The sequence below is a fragment of the Betta splendens genome, chromosome 19, assembly GCF_900634795.4.
Source record: "Betta splendens chromosome 19, fBetSpl5.4, whole genome shotgun sequence".
Classification (NCBI taxonomy): domain Eukaryota; kingdom Metazoa; phylum Chordata; class Actinopteri; order Anabantiformes; family Osphronemidae; genus Betta; species Betta splendens.
Genome location: NC_040898.2, coordinates 863,275 through 882,383, shown reverse-complemented (window position 1 = coordinate 882,383; position 19,109 = coordinate 863,275). Strand labels below are relative to the sequence as shown.

The 19,109-nt window shown below is 46.3% G+C and overlaps 2 protein-coding genes across 2 annotated transcripts in view; both read right to left on the bottom strand.

The window, feature by feature from the left end:
* Positions 1 to 1,628, bottom strand: part of arid3c (AT rich interactive domain 3C (BRIGHT-like)) — a 36,844-nt gene extending 35,216 nt beyond the window's left edge. Inside the window, 4 exon segments of the mRNA XM_055504591.1 lie at positions 88 to 172; positions 244 to 380; positions 466 to 624; positions 1,369 to 1,628. The gene's annotated coding sequence lies outside the window, so the exon portion shown is untranslated.
* A 2,200-nt stretch (positions 1,629 to 3,828) lies between these two features.
* Positions 3,829 to 18,290, bottom strand: mamdc2a (MAM domain containing 2a). Its single transcript, XM_029135144.3, is given in 16 exon segments — positions 3,829 to 4,612; positions 4,699 to 4,783; positions 5,726 to 5,985; positions 6,421 to 6,567; positions 6,774 to 6,870; positions 6,938 to 7,203; positions 9,614 to 9,760; positions 10,127 to 10,220; positions 10,650 to 10,676; positions 10,679 to 10,908; positions 11,620 to 11,757; positions 11,838 to 11,922; positions 13,506 to 13,702; positions 13,705 to 13,755; positions 17,854 to 17,985; positions 18,069 to 18,290. Coding segments are annotated over 16 exon segments (2,052 nt in total). The 5' UTR covers positions 18,103 to 18,290; the 3' UTR covers positions 3,829 to 4,550.
* Between the last annotated feature and the right edge of the window lie 819 nt (positions 18,291 to 19,109).

Genomic DNA, 19,109 nt, shown 5'->3' with positions numbered 1-19,109 from the left:
TCACGGCTGAGGGGATGTTGTGTTGGTTGCTTCAGTTTTGTCACAGTAACAAACAACGTGTTGGACTCTTTTAGTTCGTGGTTGTACCTGTTGCAGCGATGACAACCTGCCACCGTGGGGTCCTGAGGCTGAGCCACTCTGTGACACTGGTGTCGGTTTGATCCACTCTGCGCTGTAGAGGTGATGAACACTGTTTAGAAGTGGGCCTCAAATGATAATATCCTGTATGAAGCCAAAACTTACTTTGTCAAATGTACAATACAGTGTTGACGTGTTTGTATGTCAAACTTCCACCTTAGTCCTTAGTCAGATGACGTTCTGGCATGAACAGCGTGAGTGTAGAGCATCTGATTACAAGCACAGGTGAGTGAAGCCAAGGCCTGAAACAGAAGAAGACAAAGATTGTTATAGTAAATGGATGATGCGCAGAGCTGACACGGTGAGCTGCAACATGGCGCCACCTACAGGCCGAGATGGTGCTTCATCTTCATCATCACTCCTGCTTCCGTTAAGTCCAGCTCTGAGCCACCAGCAGAGATGTCCTCAATGATCAAATCAATAAGTGCCATAAAATATTCAATTCTGCAGCAGCTTTGAGAGAACGGAGGCAACGACAAGCAGCAGCTAAAGAATGAGCAGATGTGGAGTCAATAATGATCAGTGATATTGACTTAACTGCAAATAGACAAAGAAAACTCATGCCCTGTATGTTTTATATGTGTAAATCTATTGAAGAAATATTTGTATTAACTGAATATTAACAAATGTTTTTTTTCTGGTTTACATACATACAGTATGTACAGTATATATACAGCATTAACCCTTTTGAAGATTTTGAAATAACTTGTAATCTTTGGTACATTTATAATTATTGGGGCTTTCAGACAACTGCGACCTCTCCATCCAGAGACTTGATATAAACCCCTGGGTCCTTCCTGAAGCCCGTCCACTAGCATCTCCACTGTCCTCAGAGTGTTGAGCTGCACCATGGCACCAGGCAGGAAGAACAGTGGAGTGTGTATGGGGTGCCGATAGTCACTTTTAACTAAATGACACAACATGTTTTCCCAAATTTAGTTCAATGTGAAAAAGCCTAAATGTAAACGTTAAATATTAAATGTAAATGTTAAATGTTCGCCGTGTAAAACTGAATATATAAGTAGACTCCACCTCTACCCTCAAAGACCGCTCGTAATGCTGATCCCAGATCAGTGAAGCGAACTCGAACACTTCAAACAGTGCGCGCAAACCCCGCCCACATCTGATCTGGAAACTTTTGTTTTTAGCCTGGACGTAACTTCGGCTAGCTAGTATAGTTAGCCAACTAATTCTCCACCGGCGCCACAGAAATATTCTATTTAAACCTACTTGACTCCTCATTAATGGTGTTTACGACAGAACGGCAGTTTGAAGCGGAGCCTCAGCCCGCACACCTGCCGTTACAGCCCGTTCAATCTCCCCCAACGGGAGGGAGTCGGAGCTGGCGGCCATGATGGCTTCGACTTCAGGCTTCTCTCCAGTATTGCACCGATCCAGAGTCAGATGTGGGCGGAGCTATGCGTACTGTTTGACGTGTTTGAGTCCGCGTCACTGATCTAGGATAATAGGGGGTGGAGTCTACTTAAATATTCAGTTTTACACTCGGCGATCATTTAACATTTACATTTACATTTACATTCATATTTAACATTTATATTTACATTTAACATTTACATTTAGACTTTTGCACATTTAACTAAATGTGAGAAAACATGTTGTGTCGTTTAGTTAAATGTGAGAAAACTAGTTATAGGTGCTCCTTTTACATTCGGCACCCCATACGCACTCCACTGTTCTTCCTGCCTGGTGTCAAGTCTGCCTGCTCTCCAAGGTGCTCATCATTAGTGCTAATGCTCGCATTAGCCATGCGCTAGAACCAAGGTCTGTCATCAGAGGTTGCAGACTGACTGGAGTTGCTCCTGAGTCAAGTACAAATCCATATTATGGAGAGAAACGAATTCAGAAGAGACAACGTTACTCCAGGAGCTGAGAGTCAGTTGAGCAGGTTAAACGTGGAGACGCTGTTGGTGATGTAGTAAAAACACCAACCAGCACAGCTGCAAAAACATCTGTGGCAGCTCCTCCATGACTGGGAAGCATCTACAGCAGGTGACAAGGAGAAATAACCCGTCCTCTGGGTTTTAACACATAATACTGTATAAAACCTGCTTCTATAATCCCGACATGAAGTTGGGCACTATTGGTTTTTAGCAGTCGCAGCTGGAGACAACGTCTCAGCGATCTCAGATGAAGAGCTATCGAGCGAGCTGCACGCCCTGAGAGGCTGACCTCTCCATCCTGCAGTGATTAACCTCCAGAGATCCTCCACCAAATCGCTGGATGCAATCAATCGCTTCACAACTGTCACACACTGACCACTTCCACTAATGATGACAAGCTAATTAGTCACTTTACACTGGAAGAAAATCAAGTCTTCACTCCATTTTGCTTCCTTCGCTTTGAATTCAAGATTTCACAGTAACTGATTCAGAGGTTTCTGCCCCCTGTCCATCAAACCTTGTTTTAACTCTGATCTCTGATCTGCTCCGATGTGTAGTGACATTTACTAAAATACAATCAGTCTCAGCCTCAGCAAAAATAATAAAAGCTTCACTATATGTTCAGCAAATGCACCTTTACAAACCTGTTTGCACTTCTAGGCAAATCTGGATTCTTTTCAACAGAAAGGCTTCAGCCGACGCTGAACAGAGAAAAGGTCCCGGCTCCGTCTCACTGGCTCATGTAGATCATTTTGAGCCTCCTGTATGTAAGCTAACCTCTAACCTCCATCGGTACCTGACAGGATGAAACGGGCCGAACACACTGATGGAGTGTTTGAAACGCAGGCAGACTGATGGGCAGCGTTAGGCTTTAGGGGCTTCAGCACATAATACACAAATTAATGGAAGGATTCGCTCAACAGTAATTAAACCTCTAAAGTCCCAGGGCTCCGGTGACGGTGCACTGCTCAGTTATTAAACAAGGACCTGAAGATAAACATCTGTACACAAATAAATTACTATACGTGCGTCAATAGAGTTTAATGTGTGCAGAAGAAGAGTGTGGACAGAGGCTAAGACAAGACAACAAATGCAAAATGGAAGATTTCAAAATGAAACTATGTTGATATTTTCAATTCCTTTGTTCAGTGAAAAGACAAATAAATAATGGTTCAATCAATAAAGCGAAAAACATTTTAAACAATGACTTGAACTGTAAACATCAGAGGTGGGAATAACTATCAGAATGATTTAATAATTGTTATTCTCATAAATGTGGTTTTATTGGACGTCTGTCACCAGTTCATCTGGGCTGCCGTCACTGGTTGTGGTCTTTCACTGCCCCCCAGTGGTGTGGATGTTTTAACCTAATCCTTTATGCAGCTAAAAAAGATGATTGTATGTTATGATGACGTGTTGATATCTCAGCCTGCCTGTAACAATCTTATTTTAGCTCCTGTGAAATATGATAGGAAGTGAAAACAGAACTCCTTTTGCATGAGCACCATTTTGATTTGCTATTAAGCTCATTTACAAAGCTTGAAAGTCACATCCAGGAACTAATCTGGCCTCGAGCTGGTTCATAAATTACCTGAGAATCTGGTTTAAAATAAAAAAAAATAATAAAAAAAACAGCCTTTGTTTTGTTTCCAAGCCAGCTTACTTTACTAGAGAGAATTGACTGTACAGTAGCACGTAACTCTGGAGACGCTGCCTTCATGTGACTGTAGTTTTTCTGGTCCTTTACGGAGCCTGTTCACATCCACCAAGGAAAACAGGAAACAGGAGCTCGTGAACTGGTTTGATTCTTTAATGGGCTACATTGTGGTGGCTGTGGTGAACCTCAGACAGGTTTAGTAGAGAAGCAAACAGAAGAAACACTAGATGCTAATGAGAGATCATGGATCAGACTTAAAGTGAAGGTTTCCAGCACCTTAAAACAAACCAACATGTGACTAATAGACTGTGACTTAATGCTGGACTCGTGTCCTTTGTCCCAGTGGAACAGCTACATAGTGAGCTTGAAATGAAAGCTATTAGCATTTAGCTTGTGTCCAGCCAGCCGTTGTGTGTTGCTTTCCTCACAACAAACCACACTGTCTGCCACTGAATTACTCTATTACTCATATTACATGCTTTGTGTTTGTTGGAACTGTTGCCATGGTGACGTGTCTACATGTTTACTACTGAGGTCACAGTGGGTTAGTCAGATGAATGAATGTGTACCTAGGCTAACACATTATTATTACATTACTGTATATATGGAGATAAGGGCTTGTGCATAGAGTCTGTAACTGTAACTGAGCATCATAAGTGTGATGTTTGTATGAAAACACTGCATAAATCCCATCCACCGTGATGAGAGGCCATCGATGAGCAGCACCCGAAGGCTGTGGTCCTGACACAAGCTTCGCTCAACAAGGCTGCAGATTGTCGTGCCGGGCCGATGGCTTCACACGTTAACACACCAGCGCCGACAACCTAACAGGCACTCGTCACGTCACACTGCTCTCATTTCTCAATCTCGTTGATGTACTCTGAGGAGCCTGAGTAGGGAGTGACATCACCGGCATCTGGAAAAGGGGACGACAAACAGCTCAATAAGCACTGAATCAAGTACCAACACAGGCGTATTAACATCCACAGGGACCATTCGTACCTTCACACGGTCCTGTGGTAAAACTGATGTCATCAATAGCAATGTCACTTCGTAGTGACGGCCCGCGGATCGCTTCAAATATGATCTGATGGAAGCATAAAGTCTAGTTAGACCCATAAATGTTTGACATGTGAACCTGAACTAGAACAGAAACAGCTAAAATGAAGCAGAGTCAGAGCAAATAAACACACTGTTCACACTATAGATGCTCCGCTCCACATGCACCTTCACTCTATGTGTCTGTGGTGCTGGAACACTAGTTCATAGACTGGTAATTAGCGGCACCGCCCTGTTAGTGGAACCGATAACCAAACCTTGTGTTCACTAATGGCACCAGTATCATGCATGTATATCAGGTTGTTGAACACGCCAACAGTTTAAATAATACCTAGTCTGGAAGCTCCTTTCAGCAGCCAGACAGAAAATATTTGTATTATTATTTCATTATTCCAGTGTGAAATGTGTTTAATGTCGGCAGCTGACTTCCAGGCTGTGTTTTATTTTGATAGGCTCAGTTCTGGATCACTTCCTGTGCCTTAGTGTCGCTGGTTTGAGTTAATTGTGTTTTTCCGTTCTCACTCTTCCTCAGAACCGCGTCAGATTGTCGTCTAACCACAGTTACATGTTCTCTGTTGTCCTTTTAATCAAGCTTATCATTTAGTGAGTTTGCTGTTGCCATGATTTTGTACTTTGTTACTCGTGGTCATTTCATGATCTCGTGTCTGCTCTGTTTCAGGCGCTCACTGCTGCAGCCCTTGGAGTGCGTTCAGTCCTGGGGCTGATTAATGGCAGCATTATGATGCACTGCCAACTCATCAGAAGTGTTGAGCTCCTCCTCCATCGAGGCTGTTCATCCCACCTGCAGCACCGGAGCGGTGACTGTATAAATGGATTGACCCCTTTTGTGTTTGGAGGAAGTCAGCGCCTTCGTGTGGGGTGGTGATTCTGTGACTCCTGCAGATCCGTGTCGGTTGCAACTGTTCGTGGCACAGGTTTCCTACAGCGTCGCTGCTCAGACTGGACCTACCTGGTGCCGGCCCTCACAGTGGTACTCCAGCGTGGCCCTCATCCAGCTGACGCTGTGCTCACCGCGCCGCCTCCACATCAGCGCGTCCTGCTCCCAGCTGCCGTGATGCAGGAGCACGCTGAGGACGCCCACGCCTGAGCCGTACATGTGGTAGTAGAAGACCAGGCACTGGGAGGACGAGGAGCCTCGCAGGTCAGAGGTCAGCAGCCGAGCTTTGTGGCCCGGACGCATGAGTGAGGCCTCGATGTACATGAAATAGCCTGGAAGAAGTACACGGACGTCTTACTGCAGAAACATGTGGTGACAAAGTACCGGTGGAACGTCCTTCATGTGCTTTCTCTGTTTAATCGTATCAATAATGGGTCTTAACTTGTAACAATACAATAGTGAATGGTGACTTGACAACATAAACTCATTTGGCCTGATTGAGGCAAATAACAGAATTTTGGTTCTACCCTTTGTTAGACATAGAGAACTGCTCCCAGAGTGAAGCATAAAGGAGGAGGTCTACTGCTTACTGCTTATGAAAACATTAAAACAGTCCCTGCATCTGGAATAACCTGAGGACATGATAGCGTGCTGCTGCTGCTGCTGCTGCTGCTGATGAAGCATCCGTGCTTTCATGACACACCAGATCTCATCCAGCTGCCTTCCCCTGAAAGAATGAACGAAGCAGGGACGAGGAAATGACTCACCCACCCCTGTGGTGTGGTCTCCTCTGGGCCCCGTGTAGGAGGTGGGCGTGTGGCCCCGGACACGCAGCCACTTGGCCTTGTCTTGGGTCTCATCCTGCGTGTAGCCACAGAGCCCGTCCTCAAAGCTGCACTGTCCAGGGAGGGAGCCTGTGGAGCACATCGGACCTCACAGCAGGACAGGATGAAAGCATGGTTCCGATTGTTCACCGTGAGGCCGTGTGTAACGTCTGATGAAGCTCCTGGAGCTTTGTTAAGATCACCAGGACGAGCACACAGGCCCTTAAAGCATGGACTCACAGCCACACCAGTCAGTCCCAGCCGTGTGGTGTAATGTACACAGATGAGGGTTTTACCTGTTGTGATCTGACAGTCGCCCAGGCTGACCGTGATGTCGTCCACAGCCACCAGGCCACAGTCCCACAGGTTCATGCATATGCTGACAAACACAACCTGGGAAGCAGAGACAGGCTGAACGTGTGCTCATCCACCCCCCACCCTCTGTCTCCCCTCCGCTCACCTTGGAACGCATGGGCTTCGCGAAGGTGACCTCCACCTGCGTCCACACGGCTCTGCTGCTGTCAGGCAGGCTCCACACCTTCTCCAGCGCCACGTTGTTCTCGTCATAGATGTAAAGGAGCAGGCCGCCGTCTACGCTTCTGAAGCCATGGATCAGGTAGTAGAACCTCAGGCAGTATTTGTGGTTCCCCGGTAGGAGCGGCCCGTGGAGCCGGCCCACGTAACCAGGCCTGGAAGTGAGGCGGGGGTCTGCCATGAGGAAGCAGCCTAACAGGGACAGCAAAGATCAGGGGTTTATGAATACGCTCACCATGAACCGAACCCAGATGACGATGGCTACAAGACACGCATGATTACGATGGATTCCTACTGAGAAAAGAGGACTCTTAATGACTGTGTGAGTCCGATTAGGGAGAAAATAGGTTAGAACTGACGTAACAACATCATGATGACAATGCTTTGTGTTTCTCTCCTGCTGACAGCATCAGAGTGGAGCTACATGTGTGTGTGAGCCTGACAAGTTTTCTCAGTTAATCTGACTTTCTGTCCTGTATTTTTGTCTTGTTTTTGTTTTTGTTTACTTTTTCCTTCTGGAAATGACAAAATGCACCCATTGTGGGATTAATAAAGTCCTATTAAGTTGGCTCCCAGATCCAGATGTTTGCTATGTGTGTACGTGGGGGCTAAAGACTTATTTAAGACTTCAGCCACGCCCTCATTCATCTGCTGCACCACTGACCTGTCATTGCTACATATCCCCTTCATTAACAGCCGATCGTGCTGTGAACTGCAGTGGTACAGCGATATGTGAAGTGACGAGGTTCTGTTAGAACATACAGATGAGTTTACGCTGCTGGTCTGAAGTCATTGAGTTTGCTCACTGATGGTGAAGCTCCTGCTTCCTGTTCTTCCTGCCCGTCTGTATCACTCGTCTCTACCCTCATTCTGTCACAGACTGGTGCCACATCGTCTGGTTTCATCGTCTGGTTTCATCTCTGCCGCCACGTGAATGTATTAACTGCTGATCCTTATGCCTGTTACTGCTGATCCTGGTCATGTGAGTTCATTTCATACCTGCTTAATGGCCATTACCAAGTTTATAAGATCAAGTTCTCTTCAAGCATATTGAATCCTATAGATTTAACACATTAAGTTGTTTGTGAACTTTGTCTCATGTTTTGCCCAGGAGGATGTAACAGAGCAGCAGCAGGTTTAAGGAGGATACATTCATGTTTAGTTAGTGTCAAAGAGACTCAGGGCTGTTTATTTATGTCTTCCCTTCTAAGCGATGGACTCTGGGTTCTGGATTACCTTTATGTTTGATCTGAACTCAGCAGTGAACTCAGTAACCTGTGCATGTGCTCCAACACGTTTGTTCCCATTATGTCAGGAACGCTCGGGTGAGGACCCAAATGCACAGCGTACACAGGTTGACGGTGATCAAAAGGGTGGTTTATTCCAGGTTTTGGCAGAGACAGCGTCAGGGACAGGCAAGGTTCATACACGATCGATCAGCAAAACCAGGATACATGAAAACACGGCCGGACAGGAACAATGAACTGGAGGAACAATGATGACACACGAAACAACGATCTGGCAAGGGACTATGGGAACAGGTGGTGGTTAAATACAAAGTGACTTGATTACTGATAACGTGCAGGTGTGGGTAATAACGACCGGTACTGACAGGGAACAGCTGTGACAACGGGTAAACAGGAAGTAAAGCAGGAACAGAAACAGAAACCGGGAGTGCTACAAAATAAAACCGGAAATGGAAACTGGAACCAAAATAAAACAAGGAGCAGATCCAGAGACTGTGACACATGATGCATCAGTGGCTCTTTCAGATCAAGTTCATGACCTGCCAGCAGATGTTCCTACTTCCTTCACTTTTTCACAGGAGAAGTTTGGATTTTATCTTTATCTCCCTCGTGTCCACCAGCAGCAGCATTTAGCAGCTAGCTTTTATTCTTAAACCTGGAGCACGATCACCAGGTCATTTTTAACGTGTTGCATTTTTCCCTGGGCAGCCTCACTATTGTTTCACTATTGTCACTATGCTTTTAGGATCTTCCTATGATTTTATTTTTCGTTTTGTTACACATACCACAGTGGAAAATAAAAGAAAACCACTCTAATTTATCATGTGTTGTCATAGTTTGATCTATTTTTATATATATATTATATATATATATATTATATTGTATATTATGTATATTATATTGGGTATTTTTATAGTAAAGGGTGTTCTAGGGTTAATAAAGCTAAATTCTGGATTGCGTCAATCCTGGGCCTGTTACACTACAGTAACCTGTGATATGTATGTGCAGTGTAGGTCTAGTGGTTAGTCTCTGTAATAATCTCTTTAGCACACAGTGTGCTGTAGTCCCACCACTGACTCTGGTGCTACAGACCCTTTCTGCTTCTCCTTGGCTGCTCTGCGGTCAGAAAACCCTTGGAGGACAAGCTTCCGTCTGCTCCTCCATCCTTGAACCAGTCAATGTTACTTATCCTGGGCATTCAGGTAAAACAAACCTTCATTACGGCCACAAAGCTTTGGCCCAAAATACACAGATAAAGTTCCTGAAAGATCCCACATTACAGCCAAAGCTACATGAATGTGCAAACATCAGGTTTGATAAGTCTCGTGTTGATACTGTTGCAGTCTGTGACTCACCGGAGCCTGTGGTATGGTCTCCTATCCTGTAGGCATTAGGCTTAACAGAGACTCTGCTCCACACCTTCGTCTCAGTTGTCTCCTGATAGTACTGACACAAGCCGTCCTCAAAATCACAGTTTGCTATTGATGGATCAACGCTTGGCTCTGGAACACAGGACACAGCATCTCCTTTATGAACCTCCTCAGGCTCAGCTGTAGCTCACAGGACGTCACACTGAGGTCAGGAGCCTGACCCCAATAGAAGAGCTGCTCATTTGGTGACAAGCAGCTTGATACACAACATTTCTAGGTTTTAGGCATTATGTACAACTGTAATGCAATTGTGTTTCTTATTCTCTTTTGAAAATTAGATGAAATTTCATGAAGCAAAGGGTCAGAATGGAGATAAACAATGCAGAACCTGCCTAAATGATAAAAAGCAGTAGTTCACATTTCTGTTCTCTGCAGCCAATCACAGACGTTTTCTCCAGTCGGTCACTAATTCATCTGCAGCTCCGTTTCCTTTCTCACCTGTGTCTCTGTGGCAGAATTCAGGGGAGAAGGAGATGTCGTCTATGGCCACGTATCCACCTCTGGCACTGTTAAAAGCAACTTCAAACACCACCTGGTAACAAACAGCAGCACTAAGTAAAGACAAGTGTACAAGGCCTGCAGACGTGCAGCAGGGCCAGTCTGGGAACATGGATCCATCAGTGGAGCGCTGCCCGATGCAAAAGCTGCGACTCCTAACCAGGCCGGACAGGAAGCAGGACCTGACCCACTTACTTATGTTACGCAAGCTTCTTTCCACACGGACAGAAGCCACAGAGCACAGTGTTAGTGTGTGTGTGTGTCTCCTCAGCTGCACAACAACAAAGACAGGCACCATATGTTTCCCCTCCAGTGATACATAAAAAGCTTTTCTATCTGCAGCACGAGAAGAAACCCAATAATACAAACACAGAAGTCTGTAGAAGTCTGTAGCAAAGTGTGACGAGTTCAATGAACCTTCACTACAATCCAAGCAGGCGCTTCCACCACACTGGGCACTGACCTCCAGGGGCTGTGGTGCCTTCATATCTCTACATTGACCAGGGTCCAGCCTGGGGTCACGTACACCTCTGGTTTCCAGATCTCCTCGTAGTGGCCCAGCTGGTCCCTAGTAAAGACCGAGAAGATGTTTCCCCTCTCCTGGTCTCGGTGGTAGAAGAAGGTCAGACAGCCGGCCATGGGCACCGTGGTCATGGGTGAAACCAGCTTGGCCACTTCCTGGAAGTGCTTGACGTACAGAGAGTCCACATACATGTAGTGACCTGGAGCAGGAGACATGAAAGAGCTTTAAAAACGGCTGAGGCTCGTTATTATCCTGTTAATGAAACATTAGACATGAAGGAAACGAGCTCACACTCTGCTCTTGTATTTTCACACATCTTTATTCCACCGAGGATTAAACAGATACTTACTGACTCCCAGACAGGATGAACAAGAGTGAGCCACAGTGGTGGAAACCAGCAGCACATTATTCTCACCAAATAACACAGCAGCTACCGCAAATTACCATCATAGCTTCCTGATTACAGACCCGGCCTCCAGAACCATAAGTCTGAGTAAAGTGACAGTCCACGTTCACATACTGCCACTCTTGACACAACAATAAGGACCAGACAGCAACACAACATTACATTTAACCAACAACACGGCTTGTCCTAAAATGAATTCAGAGATTGAAAATATAAATGAGCATCTGTAAATGCTGTCAATGATGTATAACTGCTAATAGCTCATTGTGAACCAGCTCAAAAGAGCTACGTTCCTCCAGTCACACAGGAACTATGGCCCCTGGACCATAGTTAATTATATGTTGTTCTGCTTATAGTTGTGGGGAAAAAATAAATATTGTGATGACGTGTTATAAACATTCAATAATTTATAATGTAGACTGAGGTTTTATGAATATTTGCTGCACTTGTCAGTGTGTGTGCATGTGTGTGTGTGTGTGTGTGTGTGTGTGTGTGTGTGTTCACCTCTCTGGTTGTTGCTCACGTGCTCTTCCAGCAGGTTGGACACAGATTCGGTCACGGCGCTCCCCCCAACGTACCAGTTAACATTTGGGTTCCAGTCGTTGCTGAAGCCGCACAGGTGATGCTCCTCAAAGTTACACTCTGGCAGCACACGGTGGAAGGTGGTTCATGAATAGAGCTTCATTTCAAACTGTCTCAGCTGATGTAAGGGTGACACCGACCTATGCAGTAACCAGGAACGATGTGAATTTCAAAGATAGCGATGCTGTTCCCTGAGCCACGCTCGGGTCGACCTTCCAGCAGAATCTGTTGAAAAGAAGAGTAACTACATCATGTCACCAAGCAGTTGCCAACACTACAGCACATCACATCCCAGTGGAGTAACTGAATATGACGTCTGCCTCCAACTGGTGATCTACAGCTAATCACCCTCGTCCACAGTCAGTCTTTACATTCACGGTTTACGTACACACAGATCAGTTTACGTTCGCACAGATCGGTTTACGTTCGCACAGATCGGTTTACGTTCGCACAGATCGGTTTACGTTCGCACAGATTGGTTTACGTAGACACAGATCGGTTTACGTTCGCACAGATCGGTTTACGTACGCACAGAACGGTTTACGTTCGCACAGATCGGTTTACGTTCGCACAGATCGGTTTACGTTCGCACAGATCGGTTTATGTTCGCACAGATTGGTTTACGTAAACACAGATCGGTTTACGTTCGCACAGATCGGTTTACATACGCACAGTACACACGCACAGACCGGTTTACACAAGCACAAATCTAATCTCAACCTAATTTGACTCCATAATCATGCTACTGTACCAGAGTGCTGGTGTGGGTCACAGCTGCTTTGTGAGGATGGATGATAAATTAAAAACGACACCCAGCAAATCAAACATGATACGAGACAGGAAACGAGTGTAACAAGAAGTAAGGTTGATGACGGTCTAACAACTCCTCTGCTTCACCCTCTCCCTGTTTCCACCCAGATTCACCTTTAAGGTTTCCTACTCACCTGCCACTGTTCTCCACCGTTTCATTCTATAAAGCTTTTATCTGTTGCCTCACACATTTCATTTTACTAACTGCTTTTTATAGATTGACGTATCAACAACTCAACTAAGGTCTTAAAAAACCTCAAAGCCACTACAACTTAGCAGTAGTGCTACAAGATGAGTACGTGTAAAGCTCGGCTTTGAGTTTAGCATCAAGTTGTACTGAATAAATCTTGTTTGCCACATTCAACATGTTTTAACATTTGATGTGTATGTGTAAGTGGTGGTGGCTGTTTATATCACACACACAGTCTATCAGTCACACATTAAAGCCTTCATTCCCGTAATGTGGCTACTACATAAGGGTTCTGTTTCCTCTTGTGGCAGAGCATGTGGAAAACAGTCATAGTGTAATTTAGTAGTTTGGAGTCACTAAGATTCTTCTTTCAGTAGGAGAGTGTTATGAAAGCGGTTGGCTCGCTGGAACAACATGGAGGACACCAGCACGACGTCAGTGCTTCTTTTTATGGTGGTCTGTGGCTCTGGGCCTTAAACTAAGTCTGTGTTTAAGGAGGCTTGGCTTCTGTAAATTAGATTCTCAAGCAAAGTTGATTTAAAACAGTGCGTGACGAGCCGGTCCAAAGAAAACGCACAACTCCCAAAGCTTACACACTCTGCACACAGCAAGCATTTTCATACTTATAATAAACGCTTGCTCATGTTGTTTTCAAAGGAAGACAATCCACTGTAAAATCCACTGTAAACCATTGTGGGGAGTCGGGGCCTGGCCCGCCTGCCCCACACCATGAATACAACATATTCGCTCAGCGCAAACAGAGTTTCCATCTAAGAGAACAGGAGTGCTGTGACCTGGTCTCACTGACCTGATAGGGCACCGTGCTGTTGGGGAGGTCCACACTGGAGATGAGCCAGCTGTCTGAAGCTTTGTCCGCGCTCCAGAGCCTGTAGTCAAAGTTATCGCTGTCTGGTCTGAGGTGGAGATGCAGCGAGCCTCGTCCAGTGATCTGGTACACCAGCCTCACGCAGCTCCAGTCCTGCTGGTCCAAAACTGGACTGATGAAACCGCCTGCTCCTGGTCACGTAAGAAGGCTGAGTCCACTGTTATCAAATGCCCTGTGACAACAACACAGCACTTAGGAATGCTACGCCACAGAAATGCATGTAAGTGTCATTACCAGGAAGCATCACTTCATATAGAGTCAGAGGGAACAACCACGACTACCACTTCTAGATACAGTTGATACTTAATTCATCCCAAACACAACCACAGAATCCAACAGTGTTCACAATCTTAGGACAAGGCAATAAAATGACGAGCACAAACCACTTTAAGAGTCCTTTCAAACCCTTCGGTGGCGCTAGAGTAGAGCCTCTGACGGAGGAGGAAGCAGCTCCAGTGTGCCGGTCACAGGCTGCTGCTGCTCTGCCTGGACATGGTGCTGCCCACTGGAAGCTGTGGACCGACCATGACTGACAGCCAGCTTCCCTCCACACAGGCAGCAGGCGTCCTCCAGATGTTGAAGGGAGCACAGACAGATGTGTGCTGACGTACGCTCGGCTCCGTCCTCTCCTGCACAGCGCGTCCGTGGCAACGGACCAACTGCAGGTCCCGACCACCTCAATAATCACTGGTCCACTGGAGTCCAGCACCGTGTCCCTGGTCCTGGTGTTGAGCTGCAGGTGACTGGAGACGCACCCAGCCACATAGTCTTGTGTAAGTTTCTTGAATCAGCCCACAGTAGCGGTGAGGCCTGCAAACCTCTGCAGGCGGCAGGACCCCACGTTGTGCTAGAGGTCTGATGTGAACAGAACTGAGTCCCTGCGGTGCTCAGACTCAGCCCAGAGTCTGTGAAGCTACCTCTGCAGGAACACATCACAATTTAAATTCATGGATCCTTAAACATCAGATGTGTAACCATACTTAATCATCCAAATAGACACTAATACTGGAAAAAGTCTGAACCATGGAATGATCCTGATGTGGTCAGAGATAAATGAACTGAGATAGAAACAGAGAGAATCAAACACAGAAATGCTTCTTACTGCTTTTATTCTGCAATATAGGGACAAAAAGTCTCATCTTCCCTTTCTATCACAGCTCAGCTCTCTGCCTTCTACAGATATAAACAGTGTTGGTGGACAGACGACGTGCTGCTTTCAGTGCCCTCAGCTCTAAATTAGGCTAGGGGGAGGAATGCAGTCGTATGTGGGATCCCTTCTTTGGTCAAATAAAGCTCATCAGGAACCTTAGTAGCAGTTAAAGCTCACGCTCTGACTGGTAATCTGCTGGTTGATTCACTGAAGGAACAGTAAACCTACTGTTAACTGGATCCCACAGCTGATTTAATACACGCTGTCTCTATGAAATCACACTTTTCCTGTTCCAAATGTTTTAAATTAGGATTTTCCCTGATGTATCGCCTCAAAAATGTCTGTTAGTTCTTAACAGCAGACTGTTTTCCAGCCAGAGTTCTGGGACATTTTAAATTGCAACTCATGAAAAACTGTAAATACGCTACAGTATCAGTAAGACTCATAGGACAGGAGATATGGAATATTTAACTGCAATATGAATAGTCTTCAAACTGTTCTCTCTCCTGGTCAACAAGTCAGAGTGAGGCTATAGAAACTGAGAGGTGATGTAGGTGGTCTGTGGACAGGCCTGACAGCTCTCGCCTCACCCCATCCGTCCCGTCTGACTGTTTATTCCACTCTGGCTCAGCCTCCGTCTTTGTGTCTGATGTCTCTGTTTACTGAGTATAATCACCTAGAACATACATCCAGGGTTTCAACCGTAAACTCTGCCTTGGGTTCCTTTTTGGGGGGCAGCCTCTGCAGCACCAGAGCCAGTTGCCATGGTAACCAAACAGAAAACACTGCTGTGGTCCCATCCTATTTATTGCCACAGGGTGTAGTCTATCACTATTTCCAAGCTGGGCCTGTTCCATCTGAGCCTGGTTAGTGGTTTGGTGAGGAGCATTCTGGATCTCTGCTGCAGCTTCTGTTTGAGGTAGAGCTTTGTTCGAGGTGGAACAGCGGGTCTGATGTGACTACACACGAAGCAGCAAGAAAACAGCAAGCACAACTTAGTGCCACGGGGAAAGGTAAACTGTGATGACAGGTGATCGTACACAAAGGCAGCTGATTGATGCGCCGAGCGAAGCAGCCGCTGCAGAACAGGACAAAGAGGGAGCTGATTGGAATTAGTGGCTCCGCGTGTGATGTAATCACACGTGTTGTCAGTCGGGCAACTGTGACTAAATGTTGTAAAATCCCCAACTTTCTAGAGCTTTGTTTTATAACACAGACCATTCTACAGACTACTGCTGGTTGGAGCATTTACAACATTCTAACACATGTGTAAAGCATTAATAATAGAGGAATAGATGTCAAAATGTAAAAGGCAAGAAATAATCCTGGTCAAAGTTTTGTATGTCAGTTTGAAATCCAGTTAGTGTGACTAATATGTGGTAATATACATTATACTTGTGTCTGATTGAACTTCAAATGCTCCAGCCATTACAGCACTATTCATGATGTGTCAGCGTCCTCCCCCTCCACAGGATGGGAACCATGTAGAGTCAGACTCCACGTGGTCGTAGCTTTATAGCAGTGAATCAGAACTGGTCACACACACGCATGCACGCACACACAGACACACACAAATGCACGCACGCACACACAGACACAGACACAGACACACACACAGACACACACACACACGCATGCACACACACACAGACACACACAAACGCATGCACACACAGACACAGACACAGACACACACACAGACAGACACACACACACACGCATGCACGCACACACAGACACACACAAACGCATGCACACACAGACACAGACACACACACACAGACACAGACACAGACACACACACAGACACACACAAACGCATGCACACACAGACACAGACACAGACACACACACACATGCACACACACACACAAACGCATGCACACACAGACACAGACACACACACACAGACACAGACACAGACACACACACAGACACACACGCATGCACACACACACAGACACACACAAACGCATGCACACACAGACACAGACACAGACACAGACACACACACACACATGCACACACACACACAAACGCATGCACACACAGACACAGACACACACACAGACACACACACACACACACACACACACACACACACACACACACACACACACACACACACACACACATCTGACTAATAGTCATGTCATCAGGGTTCGATGAATCTGAACATGTGTGTTACATCTCCAGCAGACTTCACTCTGGTTTCACCTTGTGCGAAGTCTTGAGCGGAAGCATAAACTAGGGCAGAGCCCATCTGAGTGCTGTCTGGCAGCCTGTGCTGCCTGTGGTAACAGCCATCCTTTCTGCTCTGTCATTCCATGTGTTTGACCCACTTTCAGTCTCACTCTTTCTACACGTTCTCACTCAAATTGGTCTCGTCTGCTGTGGTAAAGTCCACAGCTCGGTCTTAACGTGAGCTTTTTCAGGAGTAGTGACACTCATCACCACGACCACTAATGTTAATATACTGTCAGTATATTAACAGTACGTCCTCCAGGAGATGATCCTCTGGACTGGACCTTCGTTCCAGCTTTCACACAGCGTTGTTTGTTGCTTTTTGCTTTGTTGTTGGTTTACATGTTTGTCATTACATTCTTCCTTCACATCTGGTTCTAGTCACTACTACATCATCTACGGTAGGTGCTGCCCCCCGGGGCCGGGCCCTCTACCACATGTCTACCTGCAGCACATGTCACTGGTCCAGTTCCAGGGTCTGGCCCAGTTTCCCCTTTGCGTCCTTGGAATTCCCTCACTCCAGACCACATCCTTCAGCCTGTTAATGCCACATCTGCACACACGCCAACTCTGGGTTTTGTTCGCATTCCTGCTCGAGTTGCGGCTCTGGTGCCTCCACTGTTTCTGGACCTGTATCTGTCTTAGTATCAGCTCAGGCTCCTGCTGATCTCCACTTTCCTGGCAGTTTCCAGTATTTGGACATCGGTCACATCCCTCCACGTCTGCTACCCTGGTGCCCACTCCAAGGTCCAGTATAAGGTCCCATTACCGACCCTGACGGTGCATGCACCACACCCGTAGAAGCCAATGCTGTGCCATTGAGTATGGGATTAAACGCAGCCCTGTGACCGCCGGCGGAGAATGAGGACACCGTACCTTCCTCGTTCATCGTCCACCTCCCGAACTCCGGGTCTGACGCGTAGCCACAGGTGCCCAGCTCGAAGTTGCAGCTCCCCGGCAGCTGCTGCTGCTGCACCGCGACGGCTCCGCACATCAGCGGCAGCAGCACTGCAACACAAAGACGCGTCAGCTCCTCGGACGTAGCATCAAACCAATGCAAACGCTTCGTCCAGCATTTCAAACCGATTTACCCTGAAGAGAGAGAGCGAAGCTGACGCCGCGCATCGTCTTTTTGCTCTTTAAAGTTCTGCAGTCGTTAAACTCGCCGACAGAAGTGGAGCTTCAGCTCGTGGAACCTCGCGTGTTGTCTTTCACATGTCAGCACAAGAGATGAAGTGTTTATTCTGGAGGATGAATGAGACTGGAGGCAGAGGCAGCGTCCAGGTCGCAGTGTCTCTCTCTCGCCTCACGTAAACGGGCGACAGGGGCGGAGAGAAGCGGGCCCAGGTCCCAGGGCCCTGCCCCCCCCCACAAACACACACCAACATCACCATAACCACACACACACTCACACACACACCAACATCACCACAACCACACACACACACACACACACCAACATCACCACAACCACACACACACACACCAACACACCACAACCACACACACACACACACACACACACACACACAACACACCCACACGCACCAACATCACCACAACCACACACACACACACACACACACACACACACACACACACACCAACACACCAAACCACACACACACACACCAAACACCAAACCACACACACACACACACACACACACAAAACACACCACAACCACACACACACACACACACAAACAGCACCAAACACACAACCACACACACACACAACACACCACAACCACACACACACACACCAACATCACCATAACCACACACACACACACACACACACCAACATCACCACAACCACACACACACACCAACATCACCATAACCACACACACACACACACACACACACACACCAACATCACCACAACCACCGCCAAACAATCTTCACAAAAGCCTTCTACCTTCTATCTACCATTTACTGTATAACAACATTGCATTGTCAGAATTACAATTCTCAGTCCTCAGCCAAAGCCAAAGAAAACCTTAATTAGTCAACCTTAATTTAAAAAGTTTGTACAGAGAATGTGCTTCAAATTTAAAGGGTAATTGACAAATGAATGTCACATATATATAGAATGATTTTTTATCTCTTCTTACGAATGAATGGATG